Source organism: Patagioenas fasciata, chromosome 2 (genome assembly GCF_037038585.1).
Source record: "Patagioenas fasciata isolate bPatFas1 chromosome 2, bPatFas1.hap1, whole genome shotgun sequence".
Taxonomy (NCBI): Eukaryota; Metazoa; Chordata; class Aves; order Columbiformes; family Columbidae; genus Patagioenas; species Patagioenas fasciata.
The window spans coordinates 128,710,596-128,732,421 of NC_092521.1; the positions used below are offsets into that span (position 1 = coordinate 128,710,596).

General features: G+C 41.1%; 1 protein-coding gene across 10 annotated transcripts in view; it reads left to right on the top strand.

Moving 5' to 3' along the window:
- THRB (thyroid hormone receptor beta) overlaps positions 1 to 21,826 on the top strand; it is a 175,881-nt gene that overhangs the window by 147,231 nt on the left and 6,824 nt on the right. For 8 of the 10 annotated variants that reach the window (XM_071804949.1, XM_071804948.1, XM_065832262.2 and 5 more), the window contains 5 exons: positions 6,601 to 6,701; positions 10,735 to 10,882; positions 13,332 to 13,537; positions 16,725 to 16,871; positions 21,373 to 21,631. In XM_071804949.1, the coding sequence (XP_071661050.1) occupies positions 6,601 to 6,701; positions 10,735 to 10,882; positions 13,332 to 13,537; positions 16,725 to 16,871; positions 21,373 to 21,631 (861 nt within the window). Of the gene's footprint in view, positions 1 to 937; positions 1,011 to 6,600; positions 6,702 to 10,734; positions 10,883 to 13,331; positions 13,538 to 16,724; positions 16,872 to 21,372; positions 21,632 to 21,826 lie in introns of those variants that run through there. The other 2 variants (XM_071804946.1, XM_071804945.1) reach the window with 2 other exon arrangements.

The window sequence follows — 21,826 nt, forward strand, 5'->3', positions numbered from 1 at the left end:
TTGACCACCCAGCTGAGGGGGTGGCACTGATCAGAAAATTGGCATCTTATTCAGCAAATAATTGTGCATTTGAAAATATATTTTTTTTAATAAAAATGCCAGCAGAAAAAGTGTCTTCAACTCCTTTATTCCAACCCTTGCACAACCAATTGAAAGAAACAAATTGAAGGCTGGGAGAATGAACAAAGTCACACTTTGCTTTTGTGGCAGTAGTAAAACTTAGATTTCTAAATAGGTGACTTACTTGTGATACTACAGTATGATCTCTAAGAACATTTAAATACTTTTGGGAAGAGAAGTTGCGTGGGTTGGCACTTGAGCATTATCTACAGTAATGCATTTTGTACCTGTAACTGGTGATGGCTGCAAGTCCAGTACTGATCACAGCCGTTTAACACAGTTTGGGCTAAAATGCTTTCAGCACATCTGTGCAAAAGGCACTACTCTTGATAAGGCTTCTGACTCAGCCCAAGGAATAGGGCTAATACATAGAAAAGTCATAGAGGGAAAAGAAACTATAAAAATTGTTCCAAATTCGATCTTTGCAGAATCTCTTGCCAAATCTTAGTAGTTCCATAAACCAAAGAATGTCAGCAAAGATCAAAATTGTGGACAAGCAAGCTGGTTAGCTAACAAGAAATGTGTGAATCTGTTGAACAACAGTCTCTGTGCTTCCAAGCTCAATGGAGAAATAAGCAATTTTTCTCAGTGGGAGTAATTTAAAGAAAGTGGGAAACAAGGATCCTTTTATCGGCCCAGCCTGTCAGATCAATATTGATAACAGCACAAACAAGAATGGAGCATGCTTTTTCTCACTCAGCTCGGTGCTTTCTCCAATAAACACTCCATGTAAAGCTTTTTTTAGACAAGTGTATCAAGGATATCTGGATGGTTCTTGTAATTTTTTTTTTTTTTTTGTAGTTTGCGGAGGGTTACAGTGTGACTATGAAATCAGTAGAACAGCCATATGAATTTTCTTTTCAGCTCTAGTACAGCTGGGAATTCGCAAGGTAGTAATTAATTTAATCTTTTTCATTTTCACACTGCAGTGTCTCGTAAGTGAATACGAACTTACTGATAAGTCCTAAACTCCTCATTTTAGTGAGTGGTCTCTAGTCACGCAAGCCATGCCAGATGGGGGGAAGAAAGATTTCAGGAAATATATTTAAAACGTGAGTTTTTGCCAGTGTACAGTGAAAATGAAAATAGTGAATAATAGTCATAAAACACAAGTGTCTTGTGCAATAGCAAAAATGGCTTTTTCTGCTTGCAACATATAAGCCTATGGTGGATAAGGAACAAACTAATAAGGAACATCTGGTATACAGACACTGTTTGAGTCGACGTTACTCATCTCCTTATTTGGTACTCAAATATGGTTTGGGTTCTAGAATTTTTTTAAGGTGTGGTTTAATCCCTAAGCCAATATTACATTGTCTGTAGAGAAACAGACCAGGAGATGTCAAGTCTGTGCAATGATACTCTACAAAATCAAAATTAGTTCTTTTCTCAAAAGAACCTAATGCGTGCCAGGTACAGGGGAAAAAATAGTATCCTTTTGGGGGGTTGTTTTCATTTAAATAGCTTTTCCTTGCCTTGTAGTGGGGGGGCACTGGGCAAGAACAGCTACTGTCTCATCTATGTCTCTCCAGTCTGTTACACAGTGCAGGGTCACATCTACTGCTTTAAGGTATCATTCCTGCAAATGGTAATTGGAGAGAGCAAACATACAGTATTAATGAAGCAGCGTACCTCAGATGGCTGCATAGGTTAGCAGATCTCCTTCTGTCCTTACAGCTGCTGGGGCAAACTCATTGCGTGTTTTCCTGTCAAAGGGAATTGTTTCTCACCACACATCTACAAAGCTACAGTTAGGATTTAAAAGAGATTGTAAATTGCCATCAAGATTGGTTATAATGGATTATACAGCATATTCTTCCTGATAGGGGTGGCTGGTCCTGCTGGGAACTTAGCCTTGCCAAGAGAGTAGGATTAGGCAGGCTGGCAGGTGGGAGCCTGGGGAGCAAAGGAGATACTTTAGGCTGCAGGGGAAACACTAGACTTGGCAGGTCAAGGTCATTCATTGGTGTTATCCTCTGAAAGCGGAGATACAAGGTGGGCATTGTGATGAACGAAGTCAAGTCATACTTGACAGACAGTTAACTTTGAGGGTCATACAGGATGCACTAGATTAAAGTCCATGAGGATGCCAGAATACAGCAGACAGAGGCTTGAAAGACTAAGGAATGATGCTGGTTCTTAATGTACAATTCGGTTCCTCTTAGTTATTTACCTGGGAGATTTTGACCAAGAAATGCAGGGTGAAATATGAACACCAGAAATAGGAACCTACCCAATGTTCCTGTAAGATTTATCATCAGACATTCTTCTTTCACAAGAGAACACCTGGGTTACTCTGTCCAGACAGCATCTGCTTCTTCCACATAGGAGTTTTTTATTTTCACTTCAGAGTTATTAAACACGTAAGATGCCGAAGTACTTGCTGATGTGAGACACAAGTCCCTGTGAGTCTGTCCCTCCTCTTTTTCACCCAAGTGCTGTAAGGAGTGAGAGAAGTCTCTTGTTCTGCTTCTTCCTCAAGCCATCCAGCAGATGACTCTGCTGCCATCCACAGCATCCATAAGAATCTTCATTGCACTATTTGTAACTTCCATGCTGGTGCCCGGTTTACAAAAATGCTTTTGAATTTCCTCCTGTTGATATTGTTCCTAACGCTGAGTAGCAGCAAGGATGCACTGGGGCTACTTATCTGCACGTCTTACAAATGAAATTGCACTGAATTTATACAGAGGTCAGACTGGATATTTGGAACTACTAGAAATTACTTGCAGTGGATGTTACAGTTTGTATGAACAGAATGTGGGTCCCCTTATTTCTCTTAGCATGTGGTCTGTTTCTGTGAATTAGGTATTTTTAAAATACTGCTGAAGCTCCATTTTTCCTACTTTCTAGCAGTTTCTGATCCCATTAGCTGTTGGAAGGAGGGTTAAAAATATACAAAAGTGTGATTATCACTCTCAGATTTGTAATAGAAAGAAAAATATCTTTATCTCATGGTTTTATTGCCAGTGATTTTTCTATCCATGTTTCCTGTTGAGTCAGTAGAAAAGTTCAAAGTGTGTGCTTGCTTTGTGACATAGGTACAATCCTGCAACAGTTATGATCATAATATTTGACATTTAAGTAGCTTAAATATCTGGCACTTAACATTTCTGATGCAGCAATACTGGAAATGTGGTTGCAAGTCAGGATGCCATTTTATATTTCTGACTAGGAGTGCCCATCATAGGAGATTTTTCTTTTCTGCCAGATTGGAAACTGTTTCATGGGTTGGATAAAGTCATGAAACTCCAGAAGGAGATGGACACCAGTGGTCACATGTGCAAACTACTGTATACATCAATATTTAAGGAAGATGTTTAGACAAGTAGTCTCCTGCTTCTCTGATAGAACAAAGCTGCCATTACATGAGCAGTGATAAACAGATTATATACTTAACAAAACATCAAGGCATTTAACTCAGAAGTAAGTCTTGAGGAAGCAAACCAGGGATACTGAATTTCAGAGGACATAGTCTATGCTATGCTAAGTCTGCATTTTGTGAACAGCAGTAACTAGCTATAACAAGAAGCCATTAATCTTTATGAGAAATTTAGTGGAAAATTCTGCATCCCGTTGCTGAACCTCCTGCCTCCTGTATCATCTCCATGTTGTGTATGTGTTGTATGTGCAGAGGCAGGTGTGAGCAAAAGGGGGGCAGGATGGAGATAATAGCCTCTGCTAATCCCCCACTGGCATAATGTCCATTAGGAGTCAGTGATGTAAATTAGAGTCGAAACCCTGCTGTCTCTCTTCCCTCAAGGTCACAGGACCAGCTCCATGTGTCCATCAGTCTTTATCCAGGCAAAACTTGTTCATCATGGAGAAATGTAACCTGAATGTAAATCTCATCTTTTGCTGTATTATAGACTTGTATGATATATCAATAAGATCTGAGCTCTTTCTGCCACTCCCCTTTTCAGATGCCAGTGGGAGTACTGGCAAACCTGAGATGGAGGTACCCAGGCGTGGCTTCAGAGTGCTCCTGCTTCCCAGCATTACAGAAAAGGGATACATGTTCCTCTGTAATTTGAGGTTCTCAGAATTAAACTAGACGTATGAGGTAGACCATACAAATACTTCTTGCTGCCTTCTTTCTTTACTTTCTCCTAATCCACTCTCCAGCCCGCAGAAAGTTCAAGTATTTTAATCTCAGTTAATTTCAAGTATTTTCTCTCTGATTTGGGGTTTTCTTTCTGGAGAACCTCTGCCAAATGTAGCCTTAGGAAGACACTTTAATTTAAGCTGTCTGTTACTAAGCTGACCCTCTGGGATGTCAGTCCCAGGAAGATGATGGCCATCCCTCTTGCAGCATCCTCCAACAGCCTTCTGCTGCCCTGAGTCTTGTTACTGGTTGCCTTCCGTATGACTGTGGTGTGCCGAGTCCCCGAGCTGGACCAAGCCATATTGGTGTGAGGGGTGCCGAAAGGCAGAGAGCTTGGATGCTGTTTGAACGTGTGGTGGTACAGATAGGTTCAGCAAGCCAGTGGCAAGGGATAACGTTATAGGCAGCCACATCTAAAGGACTCTCCCTCAGTGCACTCATAAATTGCACTCAGCTAGTTGGCAGATGATGCAAAACTGGGAAGAGCGTCTGGTACACCAGATGGGTGTGCTGCCATTCAGAGCAACCTAGGCAGGCTGGAGAAGTAGGATGAGAGGAATCTCTTGAAGTTCATCAAAGGGAAATGCCAAATTCTGCACTAGGGGAAGAAGAATAAATGCAGCGGTACAGGCTGGGTCCTTGCCGGCTGGAAAGTGCTTTGCATTGAAATATTTGGGGGTTCCTGGTGGGCAGCAAGTTGGACATGACCAATAGTGGGTCCTTGAGGCAAGGAAGGTCAAGAGCATCCTGGTCTACATTAAGAAGGTCATCACCAGCAGGCTGAGGGAGATGATCCTTCCCCTCCTCTTAGCTCTGCTGTAATACATCTGCAGAACTGGGTCCCATTCTGGGCTCCCCAGTACAAAAAAACCTGAACATACTGGAGCAAGTCCAGAAAAGAGTCATGAAGGTGATGAAGGGACTGGACCATCTATTCTATGAGGAGAGACTGAGAGAGTTTGGACTATTTAGAGGAGGTTCAAGGTGGGGTTGGAGTGTCTTATCCATGTTTATAAATACCCAATCCCCCATCAGGTAGAAGACAGAGTCAGACTCTTCTCAGTGATGCCCAGTGATAGGACAGGAGGCAATGAGCGCAAGTAGAAATACAAGGAATTCCTTCCAAAGACAATAAAATAGTATTTTCTTTTCACTGTGAGGGTGACCAAGCACTGGCACAGGTTGCCCAGAAAGGTTGTGGAGTCTCCATCCTTGGAGATAGTCGAAAGTCAGCTGGATGTGATCCTGGGCAACGGGCTGTGGGGAGCCCTGCTTGAGCAGGTGGGTTGGACCAGGTGATCTCTAGAGGTGCCTTCCAATCTCAGCCATTCTGGGATTCTATGGAATGTTTACTACACTTTAATAATCTTATGTGATTCCACCAATAGCTGCACTTGCCTCTACTCAAAGTCAATCTGGGATCTCTGTGTTACATCTTTACAGAGAGATTTTTTCAGAAGGAAAAGGTTTGTACCATAGCTCCATTAATTATGAGTCATGGGAACAGATATTTTGAAATATTTGTATTTTAGCCTGTTTAAAAGTTCTCTTTAGTTTACAATTACTTTTTGGTTGCTATCAGAATTGTTTTGTTTTTTTGCTCAAATTAAAAATATGTTTATGTTATCAAAACAAATGTCATTGTGGGAAAAGAACCAAGCATTGACAATGTTTTTCATAGCAGTAATATTTGGTTTCATTTGTTGGGTGTCTGGTAAACAACTTCAGAAGAGAAAATGTCATTCTAACACATGCAAATACACATATTTGAATGCCCACGTATTTTGCCCTAAATTTAGGCTATATTATTATAAATGTTCCTGCAGAACACACCCAGGTCAGGTATGATCAATACAGCCTGGGCTGTCTGTTGCTGGTACTTCTCTAACCACACCTGTGAAGCAATTTTGAAATAAATTATTTCTCAGTCAATATTTCTTACTACCAGGTCCCTGAGTAACCATGCAAACGGGGACCTCATCTTCAGTATACAAATATATTGGGGTTTTTGTGAAACAGAAAATATAAATATGTTGCATGTCTTGCTGTTATTATTTTTTCACATCAAAGCCTTTGAGATAATAATAAATAGATTTATTTTTCTGAGGTAGTATTTCACTCAGGAGACAATAATAATGTTCCAGCTTCTCCCTCTTGACCAATAGATGCTGAAACAGTCTGAAAAGTATAAAATATAACAGGCTATGTTTAAATAAGTCTGTAACATAGCATGAGCTTTTTATTCAGAAAATTTAGTGACTTCAGAAGTATGAGGCTGGTAGACAAGATCTGCAGTGGATTGTAATACAATATTTTTATATCAAATGTGTCATTTAATATCGAGTTTACATGCCATATCCTCTTTTTCTTTACAGGGTATATACCCAGTTACTTAGACAAGGATGAGCTATGTGTAGTGTGTGGGGACAAAGCCACCGGATATCATTATCGCTGCATCACTTGCGAAGGTTGCAAGGTAAATGGCACGGTGGGGAAGTGAGAATCAGAAATAGCTCTCCAGCTCCTCCATTATACAGACTTCCTGAACTGTGCTGTCAAATAAAACAAAGGCAGATTAGAAGCGAATAAGAACATCCAGTCCTGATGATAAGCCGTATCTGGCTATGCCGCTACTCTCCATATGCATAAGGGATGTAGTTGACTTTTTGCAGTGTTTCCTTCTGAAAAGAAAAGGAGAAATTCAGATTTTTATTTGTTGCTGCTGAACTGATAGCTTTTACATTTCCATTTTTAACGTTTCTTTGGCTATGTTCTCAGGCAGTGTACATCAGCACACTCCCAGCAACTCCAGTGAAGCTGTTGATGCAAGAGCTGAGACTCTGCCTATGGCCATGAAGAGTCTGTAGCGATTAACAGTGTTCAGTGCATCTCATCGTCGCTGGGAAGAAGCAAAAATCAAAATCCCTTCCACATGCTCATACAACAGTAACAACCATCACTTTGGGAAGCATTGACACCCAGTTGAAACAGTTTCAAACAGATTTTGACTTCTTTAGCATATTGAAACGTGCTTTCAGCCCTAAACTGCATCTCCAAAGCTGCATGAAAAATTTAAAAAGAGATTGCTTTGGGCAAGTCAATAAAGAAAAAAAAATGAGTAACACAGTCAGGCACATCTTACATTATTTCACTGCCATAAATTTGCCTGACTAGCTTGAGATCCTGTAAGAAAGCTCTTCTTTCCCACAGAAAATAAAAAGAAATTATTGTTTTTCTAAACAAATGGGACTGCGCATCTCATGGACTAGTGTCATGGGACTAAGCCACAGAAGTTATATTCTGTTCATGCCCAAAATCTGCAATATTTGAATCTGAGATTTTGGGTTTGGATTGGCTTTAGAACCCCACATCACAGTAACTCTTGTGTTGAAATAGTTGCTTCAGTTGTACAGCATTGACCTCAGTTACATTTATGAAATGTACAAAGACCTAAATATCCTAAGTATAGCAGATTTATGGTAATATTCGTAATGGTTTTATACACATTAAATACATAATATGTATGAAAATATTTATATCTGAAAAAATGGTAGAACTGAACAAGTGATTCTTAGACATTTGCATCCCATATACCAGATGATAACAAAACATTAGATGTTTGAATATGACTTAATTCAGGTATAATGAGAGGTGAGCGACACTGTGGTGTTATGAAGTATCTTTTGCTCCCAGCTGAACTGCTTTATCTTTCACCAGCCTTCCTACTAAAGTTTCTGTTACTCCAACTGAAGCATTTCTTTTTATGCCTACTGGCTATTTTGAAGATAGAGCATACAAAATCTACTTTTGTCTTCAGATACAGTTCTTCTGTCTGATACACAATTTAAAATAATGCTGATGTGCACAAGGAGCCGAGCTAACAATTTGAAAAAAGTAATTAGTTTTTTTCTTTTGCTTAGACTTGGCTTACAGACAGACCATTTTGGTTTGGTTTGGGTTTTTTTGGTTTTGGTTTGGTTTTATTTGTTGTTCTTGTTGTGAATGTATTAATTGTACAAGATGGGGGTTTTTGTGTGAACAATTTCAACCCATGCTTTGGCGGATCTGCCTACACACTTCAAGTTGTATGATTTATCAGTAAAGTTATATGTAATTAATTCTCAATGAATTTGACATCTACTACATGCTTCCACTCAAAATCACGTTAATTTTGTAACAACATTAATCAGGGCTGACAGCCAGTGTTTTTCTTTGGAAAGTGCTTTAATGAACAAAGCAACCTTATACATGGTTTTTGAAGAGTAAATTGTAAGGAATTTAAACACAAATAAACCATCTGACATCATTGAAATGTTTCTCCAAACTGTACCCATTGCATCTATTGTTATATAGGTGCGAAGTAGAGGAATTTAGGAAAAGAGTAGTTGCCTTACAATAAAATGTGCTTTCTTTTATTGATGAGAATAACTCTTCTGTGATTAAGTGTTTGGACAAATATTGAGAGCGGCTTCTGTATTACTTTGTATCTAGAGATGATCAAGGAGTTTATTTGCAAGAAGTTTCTGAGAAATGCAAAGAAATGGGAAGGTGCAATGTGCTGGTCCCAGCACAGGTGGTGAAGAGCCTTGCCATTGTAAAGCTAGAGCTACGTTAGGTCCCATGCAAGGTTAGAAAATAGGAGTTGGGTACCACTTTGTGAGATTCATCAGAGATTTTTCCATCTCTTGCTTGTAACTAGAGCTTACTCCATGTCCCTGGTTGTCCAGAGCCATCCTTGATCTTCAGGGAGGAGAGGGGCAGGTCCTGTCTCTAGGAATTTGTCACAGGGTTGAGAATGGATTCAAATCCAGTTGTTGGATAGATGAGAGTTTAAAACCTGATTCCCCCCCACAGAAGGACTTTTTACTTGTGATATCCTGGATTTTGGCCCAACCCAGCTTCGCAAAGGCTCACACACATGTTTTATGCAACTTAGTTTAATTGAGATTTCAGGTCTTTCTCAGGAAGAAGTAGTTATACTCTTATCTTGAGCTGGATCTTGTAAGATAAAACTCTAAGGAGGAGAAGGCTTTTTATTGTCTTCACTGGAGTTAGGAGCTCAAGCTGAAACACAGACTTATCCGTACATCTTAATTCAACTTTCTGTGTTAAAATAAATTACACACTGCTCTGAGATTTTACTGGTGTTATTTAACGCGATTAAAAACAGACCTTTTGCCTGGTGAAGTGAAGAGAGTATTCATTAGATAAAATCCCAGCCGAAGAGGCTATTCAGTAGGTAAAATCTCACTTGAATTTTGCTGTTGTTTTCCTTGAAACCAAAGCCATTCTCAGTGGCCTCCATCAAACAGGACCAGAGTTGCAGTGTATTCTCTATGTCGAGGTGGTCCCAAGCTGCATTGCTGAAAATACATAGTCTCAAAAAATGGTGAAACTTGAAATAAAGCGAAGTCTAGATTTCTTGCTTTGCAGCATATCTTGTCCATATCTTGTGGTCTTGGGAAGCTTATCCAGCTCTTGCAGAAGTCAATGAGAAAAGTCGTACTGAAATTAGTACCAGGATTAGGTTTGTAATGTTCAGAGATGTTATGTCTGAAGTTATGTCTGATTTCTTTATCTCAGACCAGGGTCTATGTGGTGTATAAATCAGTGAATTCAGTGGAACTACGTAAGTTCACATAAGCTTAGGATCTGACCTCATGTCCGCGTTTCAATTGGTAATATTTATCTATCTATCTGTCTATCTGTCTGTCTGTCTATCTGTCTGTCTATCTATCTATGTATCAGAACATAGATAGATAGACAGATAGACAGACAGACAGACAGCTAGATAGATAGATGGACAGAATGGATTTATATAGTGAGGGATCTGTATTGGTTCTGTTTGTTTTGGATACAGAGGTCTGTGGTAAATGCGAATTAAATCCTCTTCTCAGAAATACAGGTAATTTTGAAATTATGGATCCATTGTTTAGAACCAAGCTCGAAGATTGTGTAAATTGTATTTGCAAAATTCTTAGTCTTGCCCAGATTTGGTTCCTTGGTTGGTTATTTGGCTTTGATGAAAGGAAAGAAAGAAGTAGAACTGTTTGTTCTTAATCCTTTTGTAGCCCATCCACACCACTGTTCTTACTGTTTGCAGAAGCTACTCTTTAATTAAAAGTATGTATATGCCTCTTAATATTTAGAAAAGGGCTCAAAATAAGCTCTAGTTCAAATACAAAAAAAAAGTTAACACACAGAAACACAAGACTTCAAGAAGACACGTAGACAATATTTATCCCTCAAGACAGCATTACTTATTCTTTTACTTACCAAAGATGTCAATGTGTTTTCAGGTTTTAAGGAGGAAATGTTTCATGAAACTAAGAAAATAAATGCCATACACTATAAAGCTGGTTTGTTCTTTTCTTCTTTGAGAGTTTTCATGGCATGAAGTATGTTATCTTGCATACTTAGGTACATTCCTACCAAACCAAAATGGCTCTCAATTTGAAAAAAATTGCACAGTGCTAATGCTTTTCAATGTGTTTATTTATTGCACTTAGGGGTTTTTTAGAAGAACCATTCAGAAAAACCTCCATCCAACCTATTCCTGTAAATATGAAGGAAAATGTGTGATAGACAAAGTAACAAGAAATCAGTGCCAGGAATGTCGCTTCAAAAAATGTATCTTTGTTGGCATGGCAACAGATTGTAAGTATATTTTTCTGGGTTTTTTTCTTTCCTTTTTTTTTTTTTTTTAAGTGTGTGTTTGCTTAAAGTATGTTGACTAGTGAGTCATAGAATTGTTTAGATTGGAAAAGGCCTTTAAGGTCATCAAGTCCACCCATTAGCCTAAAACTGCCAAGTCCAGCACTAAACCATGTCACTAAGCACCACATCTACACATCTTTTAAATACCCCCAGGGATGGCAACTCCACCACTTCCCTGGGCAGCCTGTTCCAATGCCTGACAACTCTTTCGGTGAAGAAGTTTTTCCTAATATCCAATCTAAAGTTCCCTTGGTGCAACTTGAGGCCATTTTCTCTTGTCCTATCACTTGTTACTCAGGAGAAGAGACCAACACCCTCCATGCTATAACCTGCTCTCAGGTAGTTGTAGACAGCGATAAGGTCTCCCCTCAGCCTCCTTTCCCCCAGGCTGAACAGCCCCAGTTCCCTCAGCCGCTCCTCATCAGACTTGTGCTCCAGGCCCCTCACCAGCCTTGTTGCCCTTCTCTGTACTCTCTCCAGCACCTTGATGTCTTTCTTGTGAAGATCGGTAAAGTAGAACAAAACTGCCAGCACTTTTTAAATAACTTGTACCAGGGAATTATGCTCATTGCATCAAACCACTTTCATAGGGCTGTCATTTTTTGTTTATCCTTCACTAGACTGCACCTTTTCCTGGCCTTACCAGGCTAAGTAACAGTAGGAATGTTCTCGCTTTGCAGGAAAGGAGGGAGAGATGCATCTGGATGGACACTTTGCTTGAGAAAAAAACAACTTGTTTAGAAAATTCTGGAGGATGTGAAATTGAATGTCGTTGTATGAGTCATCCTGCAGTTGTTTGTTTTATTTTTAGCCCTGAAGAAGTTATCTGCTGCAAAGAATTCAACACTTATTCTAAGGAACTAGAAAATATGGCTGTAAGATTAACTCTTAGGGATCTTCTTTTCCTGCCATTTCACAGGGATTTACACTGATAACTTCAATTAGTGCAAACAGGAGAAAGTCACATAAATTCCCCAGTGCATTAATGTTAATGGTTGTGGGCGACATAATCCTCTGCAGAAGAAATAACAGGAAAACAGGCCTGATAGACAACAGAAAAATATTCTAACTTCGTATTTTTCATTGTTAATGTAAAGTTTAAAAGTACCTTCTGTCTAGAGCAGGGTTGTCAGACTCATTTTCACCAGAGGCTGCATCAGCTTCGCAGTTGCCTTCAAAGGGCTGAATGTAATGTTGGGACCGTATATATTTAAATTCTCCTGCATTCATACAGTCCTAAAATTACATTCATCCCTTTGAAGGCCACCGCAAGGCTGATGTGTCCACTGGTGAAAATGAGTTTGACACCCTTGCTCTAGAGGGAAATAGAAGGAGTGACACCATTTCATTTTAGCCAGATAGACCTTCAGGAGAGGGGCTGGATAACCCTGGGTCACCAGTTCGCACCCAGCCCAGTCTGGCACAGCAGGCAGCAGTGGGCATCAGCCAGGCAGCAGCTGTGCAGAGTGAGAAGTTTCTCCAAACCCCAGTTCTGACCAGCAGGTACCATCACCACAGAGCCACTATGGCCTTTGTGGGCTGCACCTACGTACCTACCAAAGGAGCTGTCACTGAGCAGGCTACACAGGCCAGCTGTCCCCCAGCTCGAGAAGGGTTTCTCCTACCTTTGAGTTAGCATGTGTGGACAGAAGCCTGCAATCAGGGCTTTGGGTGCTTCTACCTGCCCACAACCAGTTGTGGATCAGAATGATCCCCCTCTGCTAAAGCAGGCCAGCCTGTTTAAATGTCCTATGCATGGTTGTATGGAAAGCAGGTTAAAACCTTCTGTGGTGGTCAGGGGCCTGAGGGCTGTCTGGCATCACTGGAAGTAGCAGGACTCCAGGGGAATGCTACAGAATGGCACCATTGGTAGGACTTACAGAAAGAGCCTAAGGCAGACTGTTTCTAAGCACATCATGCAACAGGTAATTGAACCTCCTGTCAATGAGCACTCTCACTTTCTTAAATCCATCTTCTGCTAGCTTACCAGAACATGTTCTACAGAATTCAGAGCAGTGAGCATGCTGGTACTGCTGTAAAGAAAACAGAAGTGCATCTTACCCAACATAGGTTACATCAAGTGCATTAGAGCACTGCTTTGTCTGAGTCCTCACAAAGCTTTTATGGTAGAATAAACCACTGAAGGCAGCAGTAGTATCCATCACTTTACCAGAAGAGTAAGTCATTCTTTGCAATCCAGGCTTCTGAGAAAATGAAGGTTGGAGACAGAAATAAGAGAAATATGTCAACTGTGGGTCTTACCAAAGTGCTTCTTTCCTGATTATCTAAGGTGTTGGTAATCAGTTAGTACCTCAGGCATAGAAAATACCAAAGTTTAGTCAACCTTAAAGAGCTTCCTACCATTTTTGTGTGCTTTTTCCCCTGCTAGTGGTGTTGGATGACAGTAAGCGGTTGGCAAAGAGGAAGCTGATAGAAGAAAATCGAGAGAAGAGACGTCGGGAAGAGCTGCAGAAAACCATTGGGCACAAACCAGAGCCAACGGATGGGGAGTGGGAGCTCATCAAAGTTGTTACTGAAGCACATGTGGCCACCAATGCACAGGGAAGCCACTGGAAGCAGAAAAGGAAATTTCTGGTAAGGACTGTAGCCTTTTACACTGCTCTTGGAGCCAGGTCCCTTTCTTTCTTCTGAAGTTCCTTCCCAACATTGCAACCCTAAAGACGGTCTGTCTGCCTGTGTATTGACATGTACGAAAAAACAATTATTTTTATAATTACTACTTGCTTATTCTTTCCTGAAGCTCAGTGTTTGATCAGACTATGTGTTTCAAAAGATAAACAGCATGTTGCTGAGTTAAGGCTTACCCAGCTGGATAATTTTAATGTGCTATGATTAGAAAAAGTAGAAAAATTATTTCATTCCTGATTAACAGCAGTAGCAGCCTATAATGCATACCATACCTTTTTATATATATTGTATCTAAGGATAGTTGTCTTTATTAGGGACTAGCATACAACATATTGTAAGTGTTAAAACAATGTAAAGTTTTAGGTGAAAGCTGATATTTTTTATTAATAACTCCTGGGTTTTGTTTTCTTATTCCAAAGTAAACACATTAATTGAAAGAAATTTGGCAAGGAAAAGTGTATTTCAATGAAAGCAAGATGATACATACACTATAGCATTGGGTTTGCCGACTACAAGACAGCTTAAGTTTTCAGCCTATAACCAAGGATCAGAAAATAAATGGTGATTTGTGATGCTCAGCCTTAGAGAAGGATTTATTTGATTTTTCTAAATCGATTTTTAAAGGAAATAAGTGCAGAATACAGAATACTGATACAGCACAAAAGAAGGATTATAGGCTGCGTGTCCGGAACACACAAAGGTCTTTAACACTATGTGTATAACAAATCAGATAGAGAACACTCATCTTTTTGCAAGCCTAGGCTCCTGCTGCCTAATTCACCATGGGAATCTCGACCCACTGTTAAATTGCTGAGAGAAATTATATATTCAAACCAACCAATCCCTTTTATAATGTTCTGTTAATTCCAGTGGCACCGTTTAAATTTCTATATGAATGGCCGTGTGTTTGTAGTAGCATGCGGTCAGGAAACCACAGCCAGGGATGGCTGGCAAGAAGCAGCAGAGCACTTTCCAGCAGTGCTGCACAGGAAGGTTTGCAGCACTGGTTTTAGCAGATCAAGAAGCAGCTGCAATAGTGCGTTTGGTGGCTTAGACAGGAGTGCTGTTCTTTGGGTATCACCTGTTTTGGGATTAAAGCATGGGCTGCTTGAGGTTAGGACTGGGAATGAGGATGCTTGTAGAAAGCTGGTGGGGACTGAGCCACGTAAAATGTGGTCATTGAGGGACTTCAGGCTCTGGAGACAGTCACAGCAGAGGGGCGCCTCCAGCAATCGGTCCCCAACGGCAGGGCAGGAGGTGGTGTAATGGCAGGGCTACTGGGAGAGAGGAGGGATGGGCAGAGGCAGGGCTGGCAGCTGCAATGGGGAGTTCAGAAGCCAGCTGTGACTTCCACAGCTGGCTTGTAGGCCAGAACAAACTGCTGTCAGTGCAGCTCTTGATGCCCCCTGGTTCTTTGCAGTGCTCACACACTGAAACTCAGTGTTTTTGAGGTAAGTGTTGGGAGCTCACTGACACCTCACAGCAAGTACAGAAGGCAAGGTCTAGGGTGGCCTGCCATCCCCAGGTGGGGGGCTTTGGAAGCCCCTGCCAGAAGCTGTTGAGGAGCAAGAGGAGCTGACCACATGCCCCAGGAGCTGTGGGTCAGTGCTCAGGCAGCAGAGGCTGGTTCTTCAGCAGCAGGAGCTCCTTGAAGTCTGGAGCTCCTTGGGGTCTGGACCTCTTTTCCTATTGAGGTGAGTTATGTGGCAGGGGCTCTCTGGAGCATGTTAGCTTTATCTAGCGATCCCGACTTCTTTTGAATTTCCCAAGAAAGCCTGTGTTCTCTCTTTTTCTCCATAACAATGTTGTGCGTGGTTTTAAGCACTTGGTCTTCTTGCTTGGAAGTGCTGAAGGTTGTTTATCATGAGCACACAGACAATGTGGTTTAGTTTGCCAAGATTCAGGGAGGGAGGGAGCCTAGAACTGGGATTATTTGAGTTTTTTAGTAGGAACCATCAGATAATTGAGCCCAGTCCTCTTCATTGTTCCTTTACAATTGGTGCTTCCTTCATTAATGTGTTGCTGAGTGTTTTCTTGAAAGAAGTTAGATTTGGATTCAGATTGGTGACAGAGCTGTGGAAGGATCTTTTGTGATGTGTTGCTTTAAAAAACTGGCAAGCACAAGTTTTTATTATTGACACCATTTTCAGCATCTCTCCGTCTTAAGTGCCCTTATATAAATGTCATGAAGTCCATCAGTTTTAAAGGCCTCCTTCTCTGTGTCTTATCCAGTTTTTGACTCTCTAATGTGAACAAAATGAAACCTCTGCATGGTTGTTGGCAGGTCTTTTACAACCGCACTCAGCAAACAGAACGGCTTTGCTGTGTCTGTTTTTAAAATACATGGTAACATTGACAAGCTGTCATAGAATCAGGTGAACAAGTTAAAATGTAGTTGGAATAGAAACCACTTATCACAGATTCTGCTTGAAACTATTTATTTGCATATTCCTACTGAAATCCTCAAAATATCTTTTCTTTTCTTTCGGAGAAGCCTGGGGCTGAAGTCATGCAGAAGGTGATTTTCAACCAAAACTTTACCCAGACGAGTTCAAATTCTAGTCACTTTATCCAGACTATCTTTGTATTAGCCCAGTCTTAGTCGTGAGTTGTTTTAGCCTAGTTTTGGAAACAGGCCTTGACTGTTTCCTGGAGCTCAGTGATACCAGGCAATCTGTTCTGGGGAGGATTTCAGAACTTTGAGTAGGTGAAAGAGCCGAATTCTGCAAAGCTCTGAGCATCTTCTTGGGGGCAACAAGTCACCTTAGCTCCGTTGCTTTTAGAGAAACCAGAGAGTTCTCATCACCTGTAAGAAACAGGAACATGCCTATATTTTTAAGCTATGCCCACAAAATATTTAGATCCAGGCACAAGGAAGAAACTGCATGTGCACAAAGATGCAGCTGCCCACACAGGACGGGTAGCAGCATGGCAGTCACCCATTTCTCTGTGCAGTTACGTCTTTCACAAATGCCTCACAAGCAAATTGACATTTTGTGGCATAATGGCCATTACTTATGAAATCAATAGTGTTATTTTAGCATATCTTCTGTCACCAAGTGAGAATTTTAGAGTATAAAATACTTGCTCTAAGAGAGATTGTTCCTTTAAATATATTTCTTTATATCTTTAGCCAGAAGACATTGGACAGGCACCAATAGTTAATGCCCCAGAAGGTGGGAAAGTGGATTTAGAAGCCTTCAGCCAGTTTACAAAAATTATCACACCAGCGATTACAAGAGTGGTGGATTTTGCCAAAAAGTTGCCTATGTTTTGTGAGGTAAGAAGACTTCCTTGCACTCCTCATTTTTATGCCTGTTGTTAAAAACTATTCAAAATAGTCTTGGCATGGGACTAAAAAATTCACTATGTTTAAAACCAGAAAAATCAAAAAGAGACTCAGAATAGATGAGACTAGAATCATCTGGCTTGTTATGTTTTCTTTTTCCTGTGATTACTGAAATCCTGATTTTGTTCATCTAGAAGTCATCATGGTTCATTAGGGACTTGAATGTGTCTTTAGAGGTGGCCTTGAGCAAAGCAAGTGAGCAAAAAGAGACTGTCTAGAAGCATCTTTGATACGTTTAATGAGATCTTCCAGCACACAGTTCCCTCTGTGCTTTCTGGCTCCTTGGCAGGTACAGTATTGTGGAGTTGGGTCTATGCACTAACAAATTCTTCAAATTCAAAGAAAACATTCCTATCCAGGAATGACCTCATTGTGTTCTCTGGACGTTCTTTTCCTGAACAGGGAGGTTGTGCTTAAAAGAGTCTGTAGAAGTAATGGGTTGTCATTCCAGGTAGATACTCACATGTAAAATGTACAATAAGTAGAGTTGGTTGCACATAAGGAATAACAGAGGCCCTAGGCTGGTCTCATTTACACTGGGGTATCATTTTTTTAAGGGACCAGGTGCAATGGGTGATGATTTTTTTTCCTAATTTAAGAAATGTTATCAGGGCCACAGCCTGGAATAATATTTCAGTCTTAATAATCTTAGTCATTTTAACTCTTGTCAGTCCCTTAGGATCCACAACCACAGGATTTTTATTCTGGAAATATCCCCAATCTGGCCATGGAAGGATGCCTGCCTGCTCGCCCACGCTGCAGAGCAACGCTTGACTCTGCTAGTGAAATGCCAAGTGAATGACATTCAAAACAGGAGTGACCATGGTCAGTGGGTTCACTGGGCTCCCTGACTTGGGAACAGTTTTCCTCCTAGTAACTGAACAGCAGTCAGGAAGGAAGTTTAAGGCAGCCATAGCATTTTACTCTTCTGTGGCTGGCAGCTTTTCTTTAAAATATGTCAAGGAGAGCTATTTATGTCCTCTGGTGCCTACAGAACAAGAAGAGGTAAATACTAATAGTTGGCACAGTGTAAATAGCTTTCCCTGGCTAACCTCAGCATTGGCTCCATCAGCCAAGAAAGCATGAAATAGCGGCCAAGCATGAAGATTTTAAAATACAAGGAATGTGTCCATAGATCCAGAGGCCCATGCAGCATTCAGTGTCTGAGGAAATCTGTCTCCTTGGATTTGGCATTTGTTGGTGGGAAGCTGCAGCGACATACCAAGGTGGACTTTTTAGTTTAGAAAGCTTTGCCAGTCACACACAGACTGCAGTGCCCGTCTGACATCCTCTACCCCTCCTGGCTACCATGGGTCCACTTGTGTCAGAGCTGGGCAGGAAGCACCGATGAAGACCTCAAGGCATCATTGTGTGTGACCTCTGTAGGTTACACAGCTCAGCTAGGACTGGTTTTGTTTACAGCTGAGCCACTGTGTAAGCCTGACACCTGTGCAGAGCAAAGTCTGATGGCAGAGTGAGACACAGCTCCTTGTGAATGCAAAGAAACAGGACAGCTGTCTTCTGAGCTCTCATATAGAATAGCTCCTGTAGTAGTAAAAAGAAAATTATAAATGTTTTCTCCTTTTTGATGGGGTATCATCATGTTAATTTATTTAATTTGTGTTTTTAACCCATATATTTTTCTTAGAAGCAACACTGTGTGGGCTGTGGGTTTGTTTATGGAAAGGAGTCCTGCTTTCTCCCATAGGACCTGCAAAGCATTTAAACATTATCCCAGTCTTGATTTCCACAGAGGCTCAAGCGGAGAGTGTAGTAAATATGAAGGACAGGCAGGGCCTCGTTACATATCCACAGCCCCTTTTGCTTCTTTGTCTCTTTTTTGGGCACATGCACAAGCCAGCAAAGCAGTGGAAGAGCCCAGCTCAGTTCCTGTACATCCACTGGCCAGTGCCTCAAAGCAAGAATCTAATCCCAGACTAACCGAAATGTAAGAAAAACTCATTTACTTCTGCTTAGAAAATGAAGGTTGAGGAGCACCTAATCAGAGTGATGTGAGTTTAGGTGTCACAGGCATCAGTGGCTCCATGTCGGGTAAGGCTCTGTATTATAAATACTCTCCTAGGTAGCCCAGCTCAGCTCAACTGCACGGTGCCGTGTGACACCTGCGGTGGCTGCCAGTATGTGCTGCTGAGGTGGGCACCTCAGGTTCCTGCCTTATGCTTTTTGTCCCTGTGGAGAGAGAAGGAAAGGACAACATGTGGCAGATCAGTCACGTGTGTTGACCCCACTCTTGGAAGGTGCACTGGTAGCAACACCCAAGTGATAGGCGTAGGGAACATCAAAACCTGTGTAGCTGGGAGCAGAACTGACCTTCAAGCCCCCTGGTTTTGGTAACTGCTGCTACTGGCAGATAAGACTGGAGGCTTGCCATCTATGCAACAGATGTCCTGTGTGTCTTTCAGAATTAGGAAAGCAGGTGAAGGACAAGCGTAGTCAGATCACCACTACCATGAAGAAGTTTTAAGAATGTTCAAGTAGGAAGAAAAATTCTCATTGGTTTAGTGGCTCATTAATAAAAGAGCTGAAGAGTCACAAAATATCTTCCCAAATGCTATTGGTCTGTTTCTTTTCCACCATTCTTCCTTCTACTTAGTCTTTTTTTCTTAATTTTTCTTTTCTTCTCCTTTCTCCCTTCTCCCACTCTTTCATGTCCCTTTTTTCTCTACAGTTACCTCTTCTGATATCTCTTTGTGGTTGCTCTCACACATTTATTTATTTATTTTAAAATTTTAGTTTTATTTCTTACTCTGTTTCTTTCCCTACTTCAGTCTCAGCTGCCAAATAGTGTCATTTGCCTCTGCAGCCTTCCCTACGCTGCTGCTGAGCTGAATGCAATCTGCAGAGAAAATAATTTGCCCTGAAAAGGATGAGTCATTTTTCTTGTCTATCAAACAGTTTACACCTGAAGTTGGCACTGCTGGAAAAATAGCTGCGTGATTCAAATCCTTTTTCTGACTGGGGCTGGCTCTGTGCTTAAAACTCTAACAGGCATCTGCTTTCTGTTTGCATTAGGTAACTGTCTGGCATTCACTCTACATCATTTTACACCAAATCAAGGTACTTACTTGGCGAGCACACAGTTGCCATGTAAACCTAGAATTGGTGGTTTGATTTTTTTTCAATTTGAATTTCAGATCAGGTAAATACAATAACTTTATATGAATCAGAAATGGATGGATTTTTGCCCTCTGTCAATCCAAGTAGAAATGAGTTGCTTTTTCGTATACGTGTCCCTTCGCTGTTCATTTAGTGACAGTCTCAAAATAGTCTTGGTACTTTTTGCTATCATTGAATTCCTATGTAAACATAAAGACATGCTTAACAGAACACATTTTTCCAGCATCCTGCTGACACTTTATAAATACAGAACCTACCTCCACAAATGCAGTCAACTTACCTTTTTTTTAATGTTGTGGAAAAGACAAGTCTAGACACATACCCTGAAGATCATGCCTTACGCACCAGCATAAAAGCTGGAGCTGTACCACTGATTTTCTCTCTGTCCAGAAATAATGCAGAGAGCCTGGGGAGATCAGCCTTACTAGGCTAAATATAGCTTAATAAGTTCTCTGTTGTTTAAACAGACCCTAAGAATTAAGAGTACATGTCCCACTGATTGAGATGTCTCTTCTGGATAAAAAAAATTATTTCACTCTTTTTGTTTAAAAAGCAATCCGCTCTTACAGTCATCCCAAATGTCTGTCTTTTCCTCTGGTCAGATAAGAAATAAGTATGACTGGAAGTGAGTTTAACTGGGATGGCTGAGCTCTGTACCAGCCCCAATTATAGTTTATTCTGCTATACTAAGTTGTAAGATGAAGGAGCCCAGAGGTAGAAGAGAGAAGGGTGAACAGCTGAGAACAGTGACCGCTTCAGCCATCTCAGTTAGATCCACCCCTGATGGGAGACAAAACCAATAGTATGTGTTACCACCAACCTGGCAACTGACAGGTCTGCTTCACCCTTCACACTTTGTGAAATGCTCTGCAAAACGGAAAGCTACGTTCTTCAGGCTTATTGAACTTAATTTTGTAATGCTCCCACAACCTGAACAGTCCCACAGAGAGCAGCACCTCTGCAAGTTGGGTAACTTCAGATCTGAACCAGCTTGGTTTGCTTTGAGTATCTTGCCCAGGACCACTTGCCTAGCACTGTGTCATCACTAGGTTTCCCAAGGGTGTGTGGGATGTTATCCTGCCAGCAGTTTCTGGCAGCAGGAATGCGAGTCTTGGAGGTTTCTGCGTTGCACTGGAACTAGTTGTTCAGCAGTGTGTTTGGAGGGCAGCTGTACCACGCGAGGTAGCATCCTGGGGTGTGAACTGCAACTTCATGCTCGTGGATTTATTGTAATTGTAAAACCTACTCAGTTTGAAAAGCACATCTTTTTCTTTACCATTTATAATTTCTGCAGCTACCATGTGAAGACCAGATCATCCTTCTGAAAGGCTGCTGTATGGAGATAATGTCCCTCCGAGCAGCAGTTCGTTATGACCCCGAGAGTGAGACTTTAACACTAAATGGGGAGATGGCGGTAACAAGGGGCCAGCTGAAAAATGGGGGTCTTGGCGTAGTGTCTGATGCCATTTTTGACCTGGGCATGTCTCTTTCTTCATTTAACCTGGATGACACCGAGGTTGCCCTTCTTCAGGCTGTTCTGCTCATGTCATCAGGTGAGAACAGAAATATATTGGGACCTCAACCACTTTTAAACTCTTTAGTCTTTGTCACAAGCCTCTTTTTAAAAGAAATACAGTGTGTTAGAGCTTGTAGTGCTGACTAGGGTAATGTGGAGAAATTCCCTCTAAATCCCAGTGCAGCTTAGAACTAGTTTAGTAAGCACTAAGGAAAAAATTCAGGGTATTCAG